Source organism: Tamandua tetradactyla, chromosome 18 (assembly GCF_023851605.1).
Source record: "Tamandua tetradactyla isolate mTamTet1 chromosome 18, mTamTet1.pri, whole genome shotgun sequence".
Lineage (NCBI taxonomy): Eukaryota > Metazoa > Chordata > Mammalia > Pilosa > Myrmecophagidae > Tamandua > Tamandua tetradactyla.
Window position 1 is genome coordinate 24169965 of NC_135344.1, and position 17700 is coordinate 24187664.

At 40.3% G+C, this 17700-nt stretch overlaps 1 protein-coding gene across 6 annotated transcripts in view; it reads right to left on the minus strand.

Annotated features, from left to right (window-relative positions):
* The window catches only part of NEDD4L (NEDD4 like E3 ubiquitin protein ligase), a 356789-nt gene that overhangs the window by 230194 nt on the left and 108895 nt on the right, over window positions 1-17700 (minus strand). For all 6 annotated transcript variants that reach the window (XM_077135363.1, XM_077135365.1, XM_077135374.1 and 3 more), the window contains one exon: window positions 3100-3173. In XM_077135363.1, the coding sequence (XP_076991478.1) occupies window positions 3100-3173 (74 nt within the window). The remainder of the gene's footprint in view (window positions 1-3099; window positions 3174-17700) is intronic.

Sequence of the window (17700 nt, forward strand, 5' to 3'; positions counted from 1 at the left end):
AAGGTTTATTTGGTTCATCGTGTACCCCTCAACGTCCCTCCTTTTTGAAGCCGCACCATATTCTATCATATAAATGTATCACTGCCACTGTGCTTCCCAGTCACTGTATCCTTCAGCTCTCTCCATCTATTGGGCATGATGGATAATGTCCAAAATAAACCATGTCTTAAAGTATTCTTTTGGCTGTTTAATCAGCAGCACTCTCAATTTTAGACAATTTTCATTGATCCATGAAGACAAAAAACCAGCTCTTACTCTTGCAGACAGCAGGGAAGATATCTTTGAAGTTCCCACACCCCAACCACATGGACAAGACATGAGATTTAATGACTTACTTCAAAACTATAAAATTCATTGAAGAGAGTAAGTGAAAGCAATGGGCACTTTTGATGTTTAAGCACAATCTACTAGTCAGCACACAATGTTTAATATTACCTTTTAGACATATGAGAGCCACCAATGGACGAGAACCACCTGTGGAGCTCCTCTCCAACTCTAGCATGCCAGGTAGCCTTGTTTTATACTAAGATGCTATGGCAAAGGTGAAGTCAAAAGACTCGCCCAAGACAATGCTGAGGTAAAATGTAGGTTCTCAGACAAGTTAAGAAGGCAATAAATGGTGCCATACTAGAGAGACATATCAATGCCACATTCTTACATTTTAGCTCACTCATTGGCAAACAGGGAGTAAACATCAAAGGCGCCTTGAAGAATTACTTTATCTACACTGGAAGAGAGGAAGGGAGGGAGAGTATGTTTTATAGTCATTACTCTAAGACAATGAGGGACAGAATTAAGAGTCACGGTTTCTGATCCATTTTCTGGCACTATTTCATTAAGCTACAATGTGATGTATCCTTCTAATTAACATCAACTATTATCTCAAATTCTTTGTTACCCTGCTTCTAAGAAATGGCCCTGCCTGCTTTCATATTATCAGTGAAAAATTTAAGGATCAGATCTGCTTTGCTCCTCTAAAGTTTGGAGCCGAATTCCACTACCAATTTTAACCTTAAATCTTCTTATGGGGTTGAAAAATACTATCTGAATCTAATTCATTTTTTTATGAAGAATTTTGGAAAAAACAAAACAGAATACCCCAATCAAACTTCTAAAAAAATCGCTGAAATGTTCCAAATTTAATGACTTACTTCAAAACTATTAAATTCACTGAAAAGAGTAAAGCAATGGGCATTTTTGATGTTTAAGCACAATCTACTAGTTAGCATGTAAATGTTTAAATCAGAAAACAGGTTTGCCCAGTATTGTTTTGGGGGTTCTTTATGTTAAGAGGTTAGAAAAAGATATTAGAAAATAAGGTGCCTCTCTCTTCAATGAACCTCTCATCTAGTAACAGACAGAAGTGAAATATTAGAAAGCTATCAGGCAATGGATATGTGAATGCTAAAGTTGTATTGTGCCCACTAGAAGGGCTAAAAGGATTAAGAGAAGAAAGAGACATTTGGGTTGAAATTTTCTTGAAAAACTTCATGGAAAAGGCAGGCTATTAGGTGAACTTTGACAGGTATGGAATTGGGGATAGGTATAGAGGGTGGATTTGAGGAACTGGTATAAGACTCAGGGAACCAACTCATGAGTCAGTTTGAAGCACTGCTTGGGCACTGAAGGGCAGGGGAGCATCTGTTTGTCAGCCTGAGTCTCTGGTCCAGCCCAGCCCTGTTAGCAGAGGTATACAGTAAACGATTTGGTACAACTGCACAGTCAAACGGGAGAGAACTGCATGTGGGATTTGCTTCCAGCTCTCACATCACCAGTGGCAACAGCTAATATCAGTGCCACTGGATGTGAAGCTCCCCATTTCAGGACTCAAAAGCACTGAGTTCTGATAACTAACCCTTGATTAGTCATTTGGGGTACACAAAAATATAGGAATTTTTTTAAAAGAGTACACTGATATTGAAATTGAAGTTAATGCTCTGTTGTTAATTTCTCTAGGTAACATATGAGCAATTTACCAATTTCCCTTAATAGACAAAAACAAAACATGTCTACAATGTGGTAGGACAGAAAATAAAGAGGACTGCCTAAGCAACAGTCACAGAAGGATTCCACCAGTGCCTGGGGAAGCTAAGGTCAATTAGATCGAATGAGGCCACCTTCTGAAGGTCTCCAAGTGTCATGCTGAGACAATGAAGCCAGGTCACTTGGAATAAGAGTACAGGGCACAATATAATGAAATTCAGCAGTAAGTGGCTCTCACCCAGCACCTACCACCGCCCTCATCATTAAACCACACAGTACCCCCAGACACCTTGCCCGAAAGTGAAAAGAAAGGCCATGGGGACAGGAAGTCTTTTCCAGGCTCTGTTGTAACACTACTGGCACATGTGACCCAGGCAGGTAGTTCAACCTTTAGGAACTTCAGCTTTGTCAGCCATAGACCAGGAAAGTTGGACTAGAAACTCTACAATGTCCCTTCCATAACTACAGATCAAAAGACCTTGTTCTTCAAACTCTGGTTCAAATCCCAATTCCAAGTGGTTCTCAAGTCACCTACTAGTAGTCAAAACTTAATGCAACACATCACAGAGAACCAATAGGCCAAAGGGCTGATCTAAAGATAGATGAATATTATGTGCAATTCTCAAAATAAAAAAGCTAAAACATAGAAAGATCAGGCTGCTTCCCTGTTAGTGCTTTTGTAAAAAGCCACAAAACCCACCAAAGTCAATGAAATCATCAAAATCTCCTAATTCAGATTATATGTGCCAAAGAACATGCAGTTGTCTTAAGAGCAAAATGAAGCTTCCATGTTTCCCTGAGTTACACACACACACACACACACAGCACTTTTCTACTGATAAAAATAAATACATCAGGACTCAATTTCCTCATGAAATCAGCCCACACGAAGGACAAGCCTGCTAGCTACTGTTGTGATAGAATGTCTAAACTCCCTGCTCAAACTGTGGTCCCTGGGTCACCTGCATCAGCATGGTCACTTACTAAATCAGAAACTCTGGAGACAGGGCTCAGCAGTCTTTGCTTAAAGAAGCCCACCAGGTGATTCTGATACGGGCTAAATTTGAAGAGGCTTGCCAAGTTCTTCAGAAGCCACCAAAAACAAAGCAAACATACCTGGCTCCAAAAATGTCCTTTTTGGCGAGATCAATTCCAGAAACAACCTTTACTCTGAGAATTCGTGACTCTCCCTGTTGGAAGGGGAAAAAAGAGAAAATTTAGGAAACTAATCTTCAATACATTACTCTCTCCCATCCAATATAAAAAGTCAATGATTTTTACTCAATCCGGTAGTGAGATACAGAACAAATAAGTGTGAACACAGGCATTTCTTTCTTACATTGAAGTTAAAAAAGCAACAATCCAGATCTAAAATTCCATGACTCTAGGAACTTAAAGCATCCAAGTTAATCAAGCACAAGTTCAATTCAAATGTTATTTCTACTGTTGAAAGTAATTGTTTCCCAGTTGTACTAAGAACACAACTGCACCTCTGAAGCCACCCAGTCAATCGCTCAAGTACAACAAGGTATCATAAATTTAACAAATAATACCTTCCTTTTAAATTTATATATTTGGGCATGTAGCCTAGGAAAGAAAGAAATTTAATGTGGTAAATATTTTCTCAAAACTATACTGCTTTCCAGGGAGGTATGACAGTGGCTCAGTGGCAAGAATTCTCACTGCCGAGCTGGAGACCCGGGTTCAATTCCCTGAGCCTGCCAAAGTGAAAAAACAAAAACAACAAGAATAACAAGAAAAAACCATACTGCTTTTCAAAACGTTGGTGCCAGTGAGCAAAAATAACTCCTCAATTCCAGTAAAAAGAAATAGAAAGCATCATCCCAAATAGAAATCATCCCAAACATCTCAGAAACCAATCATTTATACACTCATTTCGATACTTCCCAAGCAGCTTCTATGCAATGAACATTGAACTAGACTATGAAATACAGATGAATATGCTCATGGTCTACTGAGAGTGACAAGCAGACCATCAGCACCGGATCCTGTGAGAGCCATGAAAAAGGGTATGGGTTGGACTCTCCCCTACATGGGACATGATGTCCTGGGGTACAAGTCTTCCTGGAAATGTGGGACATGACTCCCAGGGATAAGCCTGGCCCTGGCACTCTGGGATCGACAATGACATCCTGACCAAACAGTGGAAAAGAAGATTAACAAATAAGAAGAAATAACAAATCAGTGGCTGAGAGAGATCAAATAGAGTCGAGAGACTATTCTCTGGAGGTTACTCTTACGCAAGCTTCAACTAGATATTGCTAATTGCCATATTGGAGAAGAATTTAAGAGCTAAAATATCCCAAGAAGTCTTCAGAATAGAAGAGATGACTTAGAGGGAAGTAGTAGACAAAGTCCAGGATAAGTCTCAGATTTCCAGTTAGTGTCACTAAGTATTAACATAAATCGAAATATGGGATTAAGCTGAGTTCAAGGTACCTATGAAACAACCAGAGGGAAAAAACAGATGGTTAAATAAGTGGGAGAGACATCTGGTCTAGGGTTAGAGATCTTTGAGTTATCAGAGCAGTACTGGTAGTTACAGCTAAAAATCTGGGGAAGGTTATCCAAGAAAAGTTAGGAAGAAAAACTAGCTAGAAATAGAGTCCTTAGGAACATAATCACTGAGAGAAGTAATATAAAATACATTTATCCAATATGTCAAATAAAGACCTAGTTGAGGAAAAGAAAAACTAAATGATTATGAGATGTCAAAGGAGATAAGGGCCAGGGCAAAATAAAGCATAACGAGAACAGGATGCTGGTCCTTTGTCAATCAGCCACACAGAGCAAATACACACACATACAATTGAAACATATGCTTGAGATGACTCACATTCCAAGATTCTTCCATCCATTCAACCACCCATCCAACCATCTATCCCTGACCCAAGGCTACTTGGCTACAAACACTGCAGGATGCAAATGTATTAAAGGAGTGGTTCTCATTCTGCGTGTGTTTGTGGTCCCCTTTCAAACATGGTATGCTGTCAAGTTTGGCTGAATTTAATGTGTTTGGAAGAGGTCAAAAGCATTAAGAGACTCAGAGCAACACCAGGCAAGTCAGAGATCATTAAAAGGCATTTCTACTATAGCATAACCTTCTCAAAGTGTTTACAAAAGCATTTAGGGTTAAAGTGTCCTTTGCTTGGCTCCTTTGAGCCTTGCACTTATTGCCCTGGCTTTGTCTCTCTCAGTCACGGGCAGGTTGTCGCAGATTCTTTCTTTAGAGAGTTGGATGTTGTGGAGGCTAAGGTCTTTTTTCATTCATCAATTGTACCCTGCCGCCAATAATCTGACACCTCCCACAGCCTCTGCAGCTCAAGGGCCCTCTGTTACATATCACAAAGTATTTCTTTCCTCTTGATCAAAATTTGGCAACACATGAGGGAATAGTTGTGAACACCTGGGAAGAGTTTATGGCCCACCAGTGAACAGAGATTACAAATCAAGACTCGCTGGATAAAAAGAAACCCCTGTGCACCAGTCAGGCTAAGGATTGTCTCTCTGTCCTCCCCACCCCAACTCTCTGTTCTTCCCCCAATCACAGACACTCTAAATCAGCAATTCTCCCAAGCACGATTATGTAGATCAAGGGAAGCAGCTGGAATTTACGGCGGGCAGATACTATCAAAAGAAAGTGATCAATCTCCAAGCCAATCTTGGTGTTGGCTAATGGAGAAGATTTTGGATTTGGCAGCAGGAAGGGTGAAAAGGCCTTAAAGAAAGAGGATTTTAATGTCTGCTAAATGGAACCTCCTTCCCAAGACCAACTCAGATATAGCAGCATTTCTGTTTACACAGCACAGCCGTACACTTGAGACTGATGGGGGGTGGGTAGACGAAGAAGGAACTGTGTCCAGGCTGGAAATAAGTCACAAGGCACAAGTAGAAAATAAGAATTGTAGTAAGAAACCCATCTCTTTGCTCACATTCTCGTAGCCACTGGAATTTTCAGAAACCCCAAGGTGTCCTGGCTTTTCCATAAACTTAAAAGGGGGCTCAATCCAACCTGATCTGGATTCTAAGGAATAGGTTAAGATCAGCTCATACCAGGGTTCCCTTCGGTTTACATTACTGTTGGGTAGACGGTCCTACAGCTGAGAAGACCTATAGTCTAAAGAGCATACATTTAAATATTAGGCAATATTTATACGAATAAATGAAGAGATAACTAGGATTCTTTTTAAAGGTAATTGACTTAGCCATTTAGTAAACAGGGACCCCTGTTTTAAGATCGAGGGACACAGCAATAAAGAAGATAAGACGACCACCATCCCCTGCTAACCTTCCAGGGTTGAAGAGACTCCGCTATCCAAGGTTCTCCACTATGAAGGGAATGGTAAATCAGGGAGTATTTCTGGAGGGCAAATGGCAATACATATAAAATGCTTTATGATTTTGTACACGCAGACTTTCACTAAGCAACTCCCCTTTTAGGAATCAATCCTAAGAAAATAAGTACAGATAGGTACAAAACAAACAAAAACTAGCTAAAAGGATACTCATCAAATATTTATTTAATTGAAAATTCTGAAAATCCCTCAAAAGTAGAGAGCTAAATATTTATGACAACTTCACACAATGAACTACAATACTGTAAAAAAAAATGTAATAACATTTATTCAACCAGCATTTTCTGAGTACCCACCACAAGCTAAACATGGGGACATAGATGTCAACCAGTTTCTACCTCAAGAAACTCACAATATAGTAAGCAGGAGACAGAATATATGTCTGCAATATGTATGCAAACAAACAAGCAAGACAACTTCATCTGGTGGTAAGTGTTCTGAAGAGAGAAAGACAAAAGCAGCTGAGTAGAGGGAAAGGGGGTTAAATATTTATAATTCAGTGGTCCCTAAAGACCTGACATTTGAGCTAAAACCTTAATGGCACAGGAGGAGGTTATTGGTGATGATATGGGTCTGGGGGTTCTCAGCCCAGGGTGATAGCAAGTCCCAAGGCCTGGAGTGGGAACAAGTGTTGGCATTACAGGAAAAGAGCTAACGAGACAAAGGCAGGGTAAATGAAGGACAACATGGGACAGTGTGGTCAGGGACCAGAGAAGTAAGCCACTAAGTCCGCACTTAGGTTATTTTATGCTATTCTAACCATTTGGGGGAAGCACTGAGCAGTTTCAAGCAGGGAATGACAACATTTTATTTTAAGTTCCTAAAAGATGACTTTGGCTGCTGTGTGGCAAATGAACCACAGGGAAATAAAGGCAGAAACCGGAAGATCAATCAGGCACCTCCTGTAAATTCTGGAAAGAGAGAGCAGGGCTTCAAACAGGCTGCAGATGGAAGGGTGACTAGACTTGGCATCAAAAACTTGTTCACAATAAGTTACGTGGCTGAAAAAAATCTTCAAAACAGTTTAGACAACTGAGTTAGAAACAAGCAAGTTGTTCAACAAGCTGGCCCCCTTTTCCTCCTGGATATGCAGCTTGACTACATTTCCCAGCCTTCCTTGCAGTTAGGTGCAGTCATGTGACCACATTCTGGCCAATGAAACACAGACAGGAATGATGTATGCCTCTCCCAGTCCTGGCCCACTCACCATCCTCCACTGTCACTCCCAATCGTTTGCTAAAGGAAGATGTTTCTGAAGGGTGAGGAGGGCAAGACCCCATTGTTAGGTTGGGGGAATGGGGAAAGGCACTGCAGCTGGAGCTGCAGAGGCTGTGTCACCCTTCCCAACCTGACTTCCGGAATTAATGAACCGCCCCTTCCGGATGTTACCTGACCCCCATCCTTAAAAGCTGCCTGCACTGAAGCCCACGTGCGGACTCACCTTTCTCCATCTTGGATGCGGTGAGCTCTACCCGGGAGCGCGCAGAAATAAACGCGCTCACTTTAAATTTCCTAGTCTACTTTTCTTCTTTTTCACCCTCTTGCCTCCTAAACCTTTCACCCATGAAGTGAGTAGCGCAGATGACCAGCCCTGCAACTGACCCTCACTGGATGAGCTGGAAATAGAGGTGTACTGCTTATTCCCAGTAAAAACTAAAAGTTACCATAGTTGTTAGTCAACTCTAACACATAAAATAAACTCATTTTTAAAATGGGAATTATATGTATTCATAGGAAAAGACCTGGGATGGATGATGTTAACAGTGATTACCTCTAGATAATGGTGGCTTTTCTTTCCCTCTTTTTGACTATCTGCATTTATAAATATGAAAATATTAATTTTTTCTTTAAAATACTTTTTGTAGAAACTTCAGAAAATACATTTTAAAAAGTAAGGAAAACTTGTCGATCACCATATCTAGTGCTCTGTTTCTAAAATGAGTAGGCCTATTTTTTGTCATACCCTGAAAAACAAACCTGTAAATTATTTTTTAGACAACTCAAAATGGTATAGTCCCGCCTATAGGGAAGATGTGAAGGTGAGTCTCATGTGATAAGTGGGTAACAGCTGGGAGACCTAGGGAGGAGTGGGCATTTATTGAGCACTTACTATTTATGAGCAGGAAGTTTTTCTCTGAAGTTTAAGGGGCAGAGAAGCAGGAAAGAGAATGGTACTCTATAAAGAGAATTCTTAAACATGGGTTTAAACACACAACAAAAAAGTTCTTATCTTTGTTTCCTCAAAATAACAGTTTAAATAAAGATAAGCAGCCATCGTCATTCAATCAGGACATATGACAAGGGGTGTGACTAATTTATCTGATGCAATGGGCCCCAAGCTGGGCAACTGTACTTTCTGGAGCATTTTATTACTTTCATAAAATCTATGCATGACAGTTTGGTCTCTGGCTATGACTCCAACAGAATTAAATATTTAACCAAGGTGGCCTACACAAAGAAAATATTATTCAGGAATTATCTTTCTACACTGGATGGTCAAACTTAGAGAAAGTCTAGGCCTAATCTCAGGAATTCTCATGACTTTCCTTATCTTCCCATTATTATTAATTTACCATTTTGGACTCTTACTTTATAAACAGGATGATGCCATGCACTCTACATGTGTTTTTCATTTCCACTTAATCTTCTGATTCTTCATCAAGATGAAGAAAAAGGCAAAGTGACCAAATCACAAATGACAGAGGCATACAGGAAGTCTCAACTTATAAGTAAACGGTATTCTAAAAGCTCATTTGCAAAACAACTGTTTGGAAGTCAGCAGCACTGAGCATGTAAATTATGTTAAAGTAGTTACTAGATTCCCATGTCCATCTGCAAAGCCTATTAAATGCTTAATTTTTCAGACACTGTTTTATGGTAAAATAAGTTTTAAATTCCAACTCAACGTGATATTCTGTAATTTACCTTTTTCTCCTATGACTCTGTCTTAAGAAGGTAACTTTTTCTCTTTTTTCTTTATTCTTCCCAATGGTAGTAGAACTTCCCAAAAGAAGGTGACATTTGAGTTGGTAAAATATAGTGTTCATTCTCCACAGAGAGCCACTATGACTCCAAGATCACAAACACTAGTTGTTCATGTGGGCAAGGAAGTTCAAAGTCAGAAAGTACCTGTATCTTGGTCATCTTCCTCTAAATTATTTACATATTTATCTTCCACATTCTAAAGTATATTTATAGTTCAATATACTATCTGTAACACAGGATCTAAGTAAACACTTCCTGCATTAAAAGAGATTTTTTCCAATTCTTATATCTAAGTTATATGTCACTTAGCTTTAGGTACTTTAAAAAACAAATAAGCTAGCATATGAAAACAATCTTACTTGCCTGCCTCACAGTAGGTACCTTTAATCCTACCTGCTCTTACCCAGTCCTATCCCCCTTACCCATCCCACTCCAATTCCTGTCCTCTCTACCTCTCCCTATATCCTTCCTCTTCACGATCTCCTTTTCCACTTCAATCCCTGCCCTCTAAACCTTTTCCCCTCTTCCCTCTCCTGGTGGTTTCCCAACCTTATGCTGCGACCACCTCTGCTAACCTTTTTTTTTTTCTCTCTCTCTTCTCCATTTTTACCTCCTAATCATTCACTCATCAGAAATATGTTGAGTGACAATTGTATTCAAGGGATTGTGCTAGAAGAAAGGAGGAACACAAAGCTGATCAAGACACATTTTTCTTTGACCTCCACGAGCTTACAATCAACCATTTGGGATAGACATACCCGCAATTACCTATAATTCAGGGGTGGAATAAAAGTGAAAGATCTGTGCCATGAGAACAAAGTCACAGGACAGGGAATGAGAGCAGCTCAGCCAAGCACCAGGACTGTGTGTTCAGCTTCAGCTTAGGTAACCGATGACAGGAAATAGTCCCAACCCCACAGGCCCTGCACTGGGGCTGCCTGGCCATCACTGTTGCCCGAAGCAGAGCACATGGCAAAGTGTCAATCATACTACATTCCAGACAGGTGGAAGTCCCAAGGGCACTAGTTCTGAGAAAAAAATAGAGGAACATGAGACTCAGTGTCACCTAAAGTTTCTCAGCTCTTACTGGATCATGGCCACTAAAGTACCAAGTGGAAAAAAAATTAACAAATGGATTGAACTGCATCCCCCAAAAAGATATGTTCAAGTATTAACCCCTAGTCCTGTGAACATGATCTTATTTGGAAATAAAGGTTTAAAGTTGGTATGTATTAAGATGAAGCCAGATTGGATTAGGGTGGACCCTAAATCCAATTGCTGGCAGCCTTCTAAGAAGACAAGAGGACACACAGACACCCAGGAACGACAGCCATGTGACGTGGATATTGGCAGCAACTAGAGTGGTGCATGTGCAAGTCAAGGATTGCCGGGAACCCCAAAGGCTGAGGGAGGCCAGGAAGGATTCTTCCTTAGTGCCTTCAGAAGGAGCATGGACCTGCTGACAGCTTGATTTTGGACTTCAAGCCTATAGAAATGTGAGAGAATAAATTTCTGTTGTTTGAAGTCCCCAGTTTGTAGTCTTTTCTTATAGCAGCTCTAGAAAAGTAAGACAGCTTTCCAAGATAGAAACAGTTTAAGTGCTCAAGATGACTAACTTCAGGAACTTATGTTATGTGACTTGAAAATACACCCACCAATTCTCGACACTCTTCTGTTCAAGAGATGGATGTGAGCTGGACTTAGTGACTCCTTTCTAATAAATAGAATATGGAAGAATGCCAGCACGTAATCTCCAAGATTGGGTCACAAAAAAGCATGTGGCTTCCTCTTCCTCCTCCTCTCATCTCTCTTAGGACATTCAAGCAATCCTATAGATAGGTTCACGTGGTGTGGAGCTGAGGCCTCCTGCCCACAACCAGGTGAGTGAACTATCTTGGAAGGGGACTTATCACTGCTAGTCAAGCCTTCAGAGTATAATAGCCCTGCTGACTTCTTGACTACAAGCTCATGAGATACCCTGGCCTGCTATGTGTCAGAATCTATACAAGGCACATGCTAGAACCACCTAGCTAAGCCCCTTTCCAATTGGTGATCTATAGAAACTGTGAGATAATAAACATTTGTCATATTTGGATGTTAAATTTGGGGATAATTTGTTACATAGCAATGGACAACACATCTGGAGAATCCCACACAATAATTAGAGTCTAATTTACCTCTTTGCTAAGCCCAGGTTTTTCTACATATTAGGTAGATGTTTGAATACAAGTAACAGACAGTCAGGGAAAATTAAAAACTATTGCCTGTGTCTTTCAACATGTAAGAGCAGTGTGGTGTTTTTAAGGCAGAATTAACAGAACTTAGTGACTTGCTCAGAGTAGGTACAGTGCTCTTTTATTTTGAAGAAGCATGGGATCTGATATTCTATTAGCACATGCAATATCTGAAACTGAGATCACTCCAGAGAGCCTAGGATATATGATCATTCATAAATATGAAATTAAAAAGTAAATAGTTTTTAATTAAAAAAATAGAAACAAAGATGCATTACTATCAAGTAGTAGCTGAGAAGCTTATATTGATGTTTAAAACAACTCTTACATACTCCCCTTCTTCTCCCTTCCACAGTCTCAACTTGTGGTATCACTAAGCAGGACAGTCCAACACTCACTAGCACAACTTCACTCATTTGTTCTTCCAAAACCTACCAGGCACTTCTCATGTGCCAGCCCCTGTGTGGTTGCTGGTGATGAGGAGCACAGTCTTTTCAGCAACTTCCCTTCATCTTAACTTACCTGCTACCTCCTCAGTCCAATCTTATAAAATGCCTCCTTTCTGCTGCTCCTCTGGAGCCTCTCTGTGGTCAAACAGATGAAATTAAAGCTGGTTTAAGTGTTAATGGGGCTGATACTATTAGCTGACAGATGCTAAAGGAAGATGAGTGGATCTTAGGCTAAAAAAAATAAAAGAAAGTAGGTTTCTTGAATCGGAGGTTATCTTCCAGGGTGGAAGTAGAGATATCCAAGAGGCAGTTATATGTTGAAGCCTGGGCTCAGGACAGAAGTCAGAAATGTTCACCCAGTCTGGAAGGCCTAGCTCTTCCCCTGACCTTCCTTCAGACTGTACATTTATTCTGGCACTTATATTAAATGTAACATTTTTTTCTTGTAGCTAAGTCTTATTTTCTCAATTAGACTTTAAGGCTGTACTGTCCAATATGGTAGCTACTAGGTACATGTGGCTATTTATAATTAAAATCCATTAAAATTAAAAATTCAGGTCCTTGGTATCCCTGAGCACATTTTAAATGCTCCATAGCCACAGGTGCCTACGGGCCACCCTGTGGGACAGTGCAAATATAGATGTTTCCATCATCAGAGAAAGATCTATTGGACAGTGCTGGTCTAAGGGCACTAACTCAATGGAAGGATGCAGCACGGTCCATAAACTTTTGAAGGAAGAGGAGGAAGGAAGGTCCATTTTAATCCAGTTCTGAGAATACTTCAGAAGAGTTCAATCAGAGGATTCAACTTTTTGGAAATGAGACAGGTTTTACTCTAATCAAATGTTCTAGGGCCAAGATTTCCTCTGAAATACTAAAAAGGTCTGGTATGCAAATTAAATGCCTAAAAATTAATACCTGTTAAGTCTAATAAAGCAAATGCTACATTGCAAAGTATTCTTGTATAGTATATAGACATTTAAAAAAATCATTATACAAATACAGGAACAGTAATGAAGGTGACTTAATAGAGAATGTGAAAAAGATCTGGGAATTTTAGTGGATGAGTCCAACACAAGCTAGTATCATAATACACATGCTAAATCCTATGCAGTATACACAGAAAGAGTATTCGAGGGGCAGGAAAACGGGGAAAAGTCCCAACAGGGGCCCTCAATGCCTTTAAGAAACTACTGACCTATCCACGGGGAAAGAGCTGGTAGGAAGAAACTATTAACTGACTAACAACTAAAGGAAATAGGAGAAGTCAACCACCTAGAAAACAGGAATGAAAATTCTTCCAAGTATGCACAGATATTTCGAGTGCTCTCAAATAAAAATGTTAATCCTTGAATGCCAAGAATCCACAGTAATTCAGAGATTTAGAGGGAGTGGAGGCAACGGCATCAAAGGGCCCATTAAATGAACGAGCTGGCAAAAATTCCAGCTTAAAAGATATAGTCGTTCTCTAATGCTAATTAAAAAATCTCTTTTTATCAGAATAGCTGGTAAAACTCCATGTAAAAGACCTTCAAAGGATCAATTTTATCAATGGCTCATTTGTTCTGAACCTCTAATCATAAGACAGGAAACATTTTTCAATTCCTCCAAGATCACTGAGTGGAATTTTCTTGTGCTTACAATTCTAAAAATGATCATAACAAACAATGGTACTTTGTTGAAAGCCAAAAGTCCTAGCTCAGGACCTAAAAATTCTGGATTTTCATGGCAGTAAAAACTCTGACCTCTGGCATGAAGTCAAGTCTGGCTTATGGATGGCTATGTAGTTTGAAGAGAAGGAGTTGTACAGAGTTTGGGTGTCATGAGGCAGTGACTGCCAAGGCCTTCAAGAAGGCATTCCCTGGAGAGAACTCGTTGTGGTTCCAGCTCTGGAGCTCACCAAGTAGGTTCAGAAACATCACTTGCATCAGTATGACAAGAGCTCCCATATCTGAAAGAAGACACATGAGCAGAGCTTGTAGGAGAGTAAGGCAGCTTTCAAGTTTTGTATTTTACAATGGGAAACTAGCCTGTATATGAAGAAGGTGCAGGCCTGATGACCAGACTATTTTTACTGTGTGGGCAAAGTGAACAGATCCACGTTTGAATTGGAAGGCTACATGGGGAGCATGCACTCTGATCAAGGGGCTTAGCTTGATTTTTCCCATTGGCATAAAACGTAGACCCCTGCTGCTGGTCCCTGAAGGTTTGCATCTCAAGGTCATGGGCAGGCAGACTTCAAAGGGTCCTAAACGTTAGAAGCCTCTCCAGGCTTCTATTTCCCATGCTCCACACCAACCATTGCCTTCAAGTCCCAGGCTCTGACCCAACAATGCAAAATAACCGATAAGGTTTCCCCTGCATAAATTGCAATCAAATTCCAATGCTAAAAAAAAAAAATTCCAATGCTGCCTCCCTATCTCACCCAAGTCACCCCCATTGGAATTTCAGACGTTTCTAAACTCTTCAGCCATATATTTATAGATAATTTATTGGTTTACTACTACAAATACCTGGTTCTTATTAGCTTATACCTCAGAAGGAAGCAATTTCTAATTCCTAGGAAGGCAGGACATTCTTGTAAAATACCTATTCATTTATGTGCTCAAGTTAGGAGCCTTCCTATCTTAATGCTCATGGACCAAATCAGAGGGTACAGGAAGGGGGTGAGAACCGTGGAAGAAGTGAGAAGGTGCTGGGATCCAGGCTTGATGACACGTTCCACCAAATTCCATCCCACTTTTACAACTAGAGATCAGTGACGGACAAATATCCTGATTTTCAAAAATTAAGGACTTGATAAATTATGCAGGCTGGGTCTGTGGCAGTTCTTTCCTTTGCCAGAACCACCAATTCACTATTTTTGCTCAAATCTCATACTTGTCCTTTAGGTGTCAACTTAAATGTTGCATTTCTGGCAAGTCTTTCCAAGGTTCCTAGACAAGGTTAGATTCTTCAGTAATAAGCTTCTTTAGTATCCTACATTTACCCTCTTGCCCTATATTCTCACTGCTTTTCAAATTAGCTAGCATGCCCATAGATGATGCTCTCAGAGGGCTAGGGGCTGGATGCCCCTTGCTTGACAATGTCTTCCTAGACTCTGGCAAACAGGTGGGTACCCAGGAGGCACCCAAATATTTCAGGGGGAGTGAATGACAGAATGAATAAATGTCATCAATCCAAAGGAAAGTTTTAGAGTGAATTAAATTGTTTGTGAACATTTAAAAGAGAAAAAACAATCTGTACCTGAGGGCTGCTAAGAATATGCACACCAGACAAATTTATTTCCCTTTTTTATAAGGTAAGTAGCCTCTGGGTAGGCTGCATACAGAGTATGCATAAGCTTCACCTAGATATCAGACAACCACATACTCTTTAGATAAGATGATGTGACGGTGGGATGATAGAGGTTGGGTGACTCTCAGTCACATCCAGTTAACTATCTATCCAAAGCACAATAATTGGAAACTCCAAGGAAGTCTGAGGGGAAGGTGTCATGTCATTGGAATTTATTGCTAGCTCCATCCATGCGACATTCTTTTTTTTTTTTTTTTTCACATGGGCAGGCACCGGGAAGCGAACCCGGGTCCTAGGGCATGGCAGGCAAGCACTCTTACCTGCTGAGCCACCGTGTGGCCCGCCCCCATGCAACATTCTTAATCAAGAAAACTTAGACCAGGATAATAATGGCAGAATAATCCAATCTGTAGCTGATACACACAATAGAATAAAATTGCAGATGATCTCATCAGACTGAGTGATGGACCAAATCTCATAAGATGGAATTTTATCATGGTGTGTGCACTTAGCTGCCCAAGTCAGCAGCAGAAGTGTAGGATGGAAAAAACATGACCAGAGAACATCAAAAGTGGAAAACCATTTTCACTGGGGTTTTATTTTATCCCAAGCTCAATATGACTCAACAACATGACCGTGTAAACCAAATGCTTTAACTGTCCAGAACTGAAAATTGTCATCATACCCAATACTAGGCATAAAGTTCAAACCCAAGTGGATGACTTAGGAGGGAAGCTGCTTTGTGTTACTGTTTTGTTTTAATAAACAGGATGAACTCCATACAAGAGAACACTGAGTCAGTCATCAAAAAGAATGAGGATGCTTCCTATGAACAGATTTGAAAATTCCAAGTTTTAATGAATGACACATGAAAAAAGCCAGGCAGAGTCAACTTTTCTAGAGAAAGGGAAGGAAGGATATAAATGTGTACATGCAGGCACACACACACACACACACACACACACACCTTTTTGCAAGTGTACAAAGTTAACTCTTTAAGTACGCAAGAACTGGCAACACTGGCTGCCTCTGGGGAAAAAAAGTGGTTGCCCGGGGTCAAATGAGAGAGATTTTTTCAATGTAAAAGCCTACCTTACCCCTTGAATTTAAAACTACCTAAATGTATTAATAACTCAAAAAAGTTTTAAGTAGCCAGAATAAATAACAACAAAGTTCATGTGAAGAATGAGCTAAGAATGTTTAACTTAGGAAAAGAGCTCAGGTTCTATCTTGCAGGAAGGAGGATAAAGTGGTAAGAGAAGCAGAATCATTCTGTGCCCTGAGGCTGCAAAGGGCACCCCTCAAACAAGGGGTGGAAACTGGGGGAAGAGGCACACCTCACCAGGGGAAGGACTCCTCCTGCTCATTAACCTGGGTGAAGTGGAGCAGGTGGCCTCCCGAGGGCACTGGCCGTTAGCACTGAGCAGTAGAGCAAAAGCCACTGCCTGCCAGAAACAGGAAAAGGGACCAGATGGTCCATGAAGCCCCTTCCCAACCCTGAGATATTGTGATTTTTGAAGACCTGCACATGGAAAGCCAAAAATATTCTAAGTATTGTGTAAGGTCCTACAGCACTCTGAATATGTATAAATGTTAATTTCTTTCAGATAAAACACAGGAATGAAAATTATAATTCCCATCCACTTCACAGTACAACACAAAAGTGTTCATAAATCAGAATGCTTCCTTACTTGTAATCAGTTTCAAAATATAATGAATGAAATAACCAATAAAATTAAATGAGAAGGCGGTGCAACAGTGGCTCAGTGGCAGAGTTCTTGCCTGCCATGCCAGAGACCCACGTTCAATTCCCGGAGCCTGTCCATGTAAAAATAAATAAATAAATAAATAAATAAGAACATTTGTAATATATATATATATATGTTTGTTTTATTCTCATTCTATGTCTTATTCCAGAAAGGATTTAGGGTGGCTGACTGGCCCTATAAGATGTTAAAAATTCTTCTTAGAAAGAACATCAACGCTTCTACCTTAACAGGCTAATCATCACAGTGGTTCTAAGGAATTATAACATGAAGGACTCTGTATTAAACCAAAAAGGGGTCAACGGCTCAAGAAGTGGCTGAAGAAGAGCTTGAACACTACACAAATGCTAAAACGGAAACAAAAGAAAAGCAAAATCACCAACTGGAAAGAGACAGCCACAACAAACCTCATCTAGGAAAAAGCTGCAAAGAGAACTGAGCTGACTCATTAGAAACATGAAGAAGCCATGAGGTCCAGTGCCACAAACCTAGAGAGCTATAGGCTTCAACCAACACAGGACAACAAGAGTAACGAGGAACAGTGGCAACCCATAAAGCAGTCTCTGGTATTAACCCCATTACTATTCCTCACTCCCCTTCTAGTATCTCT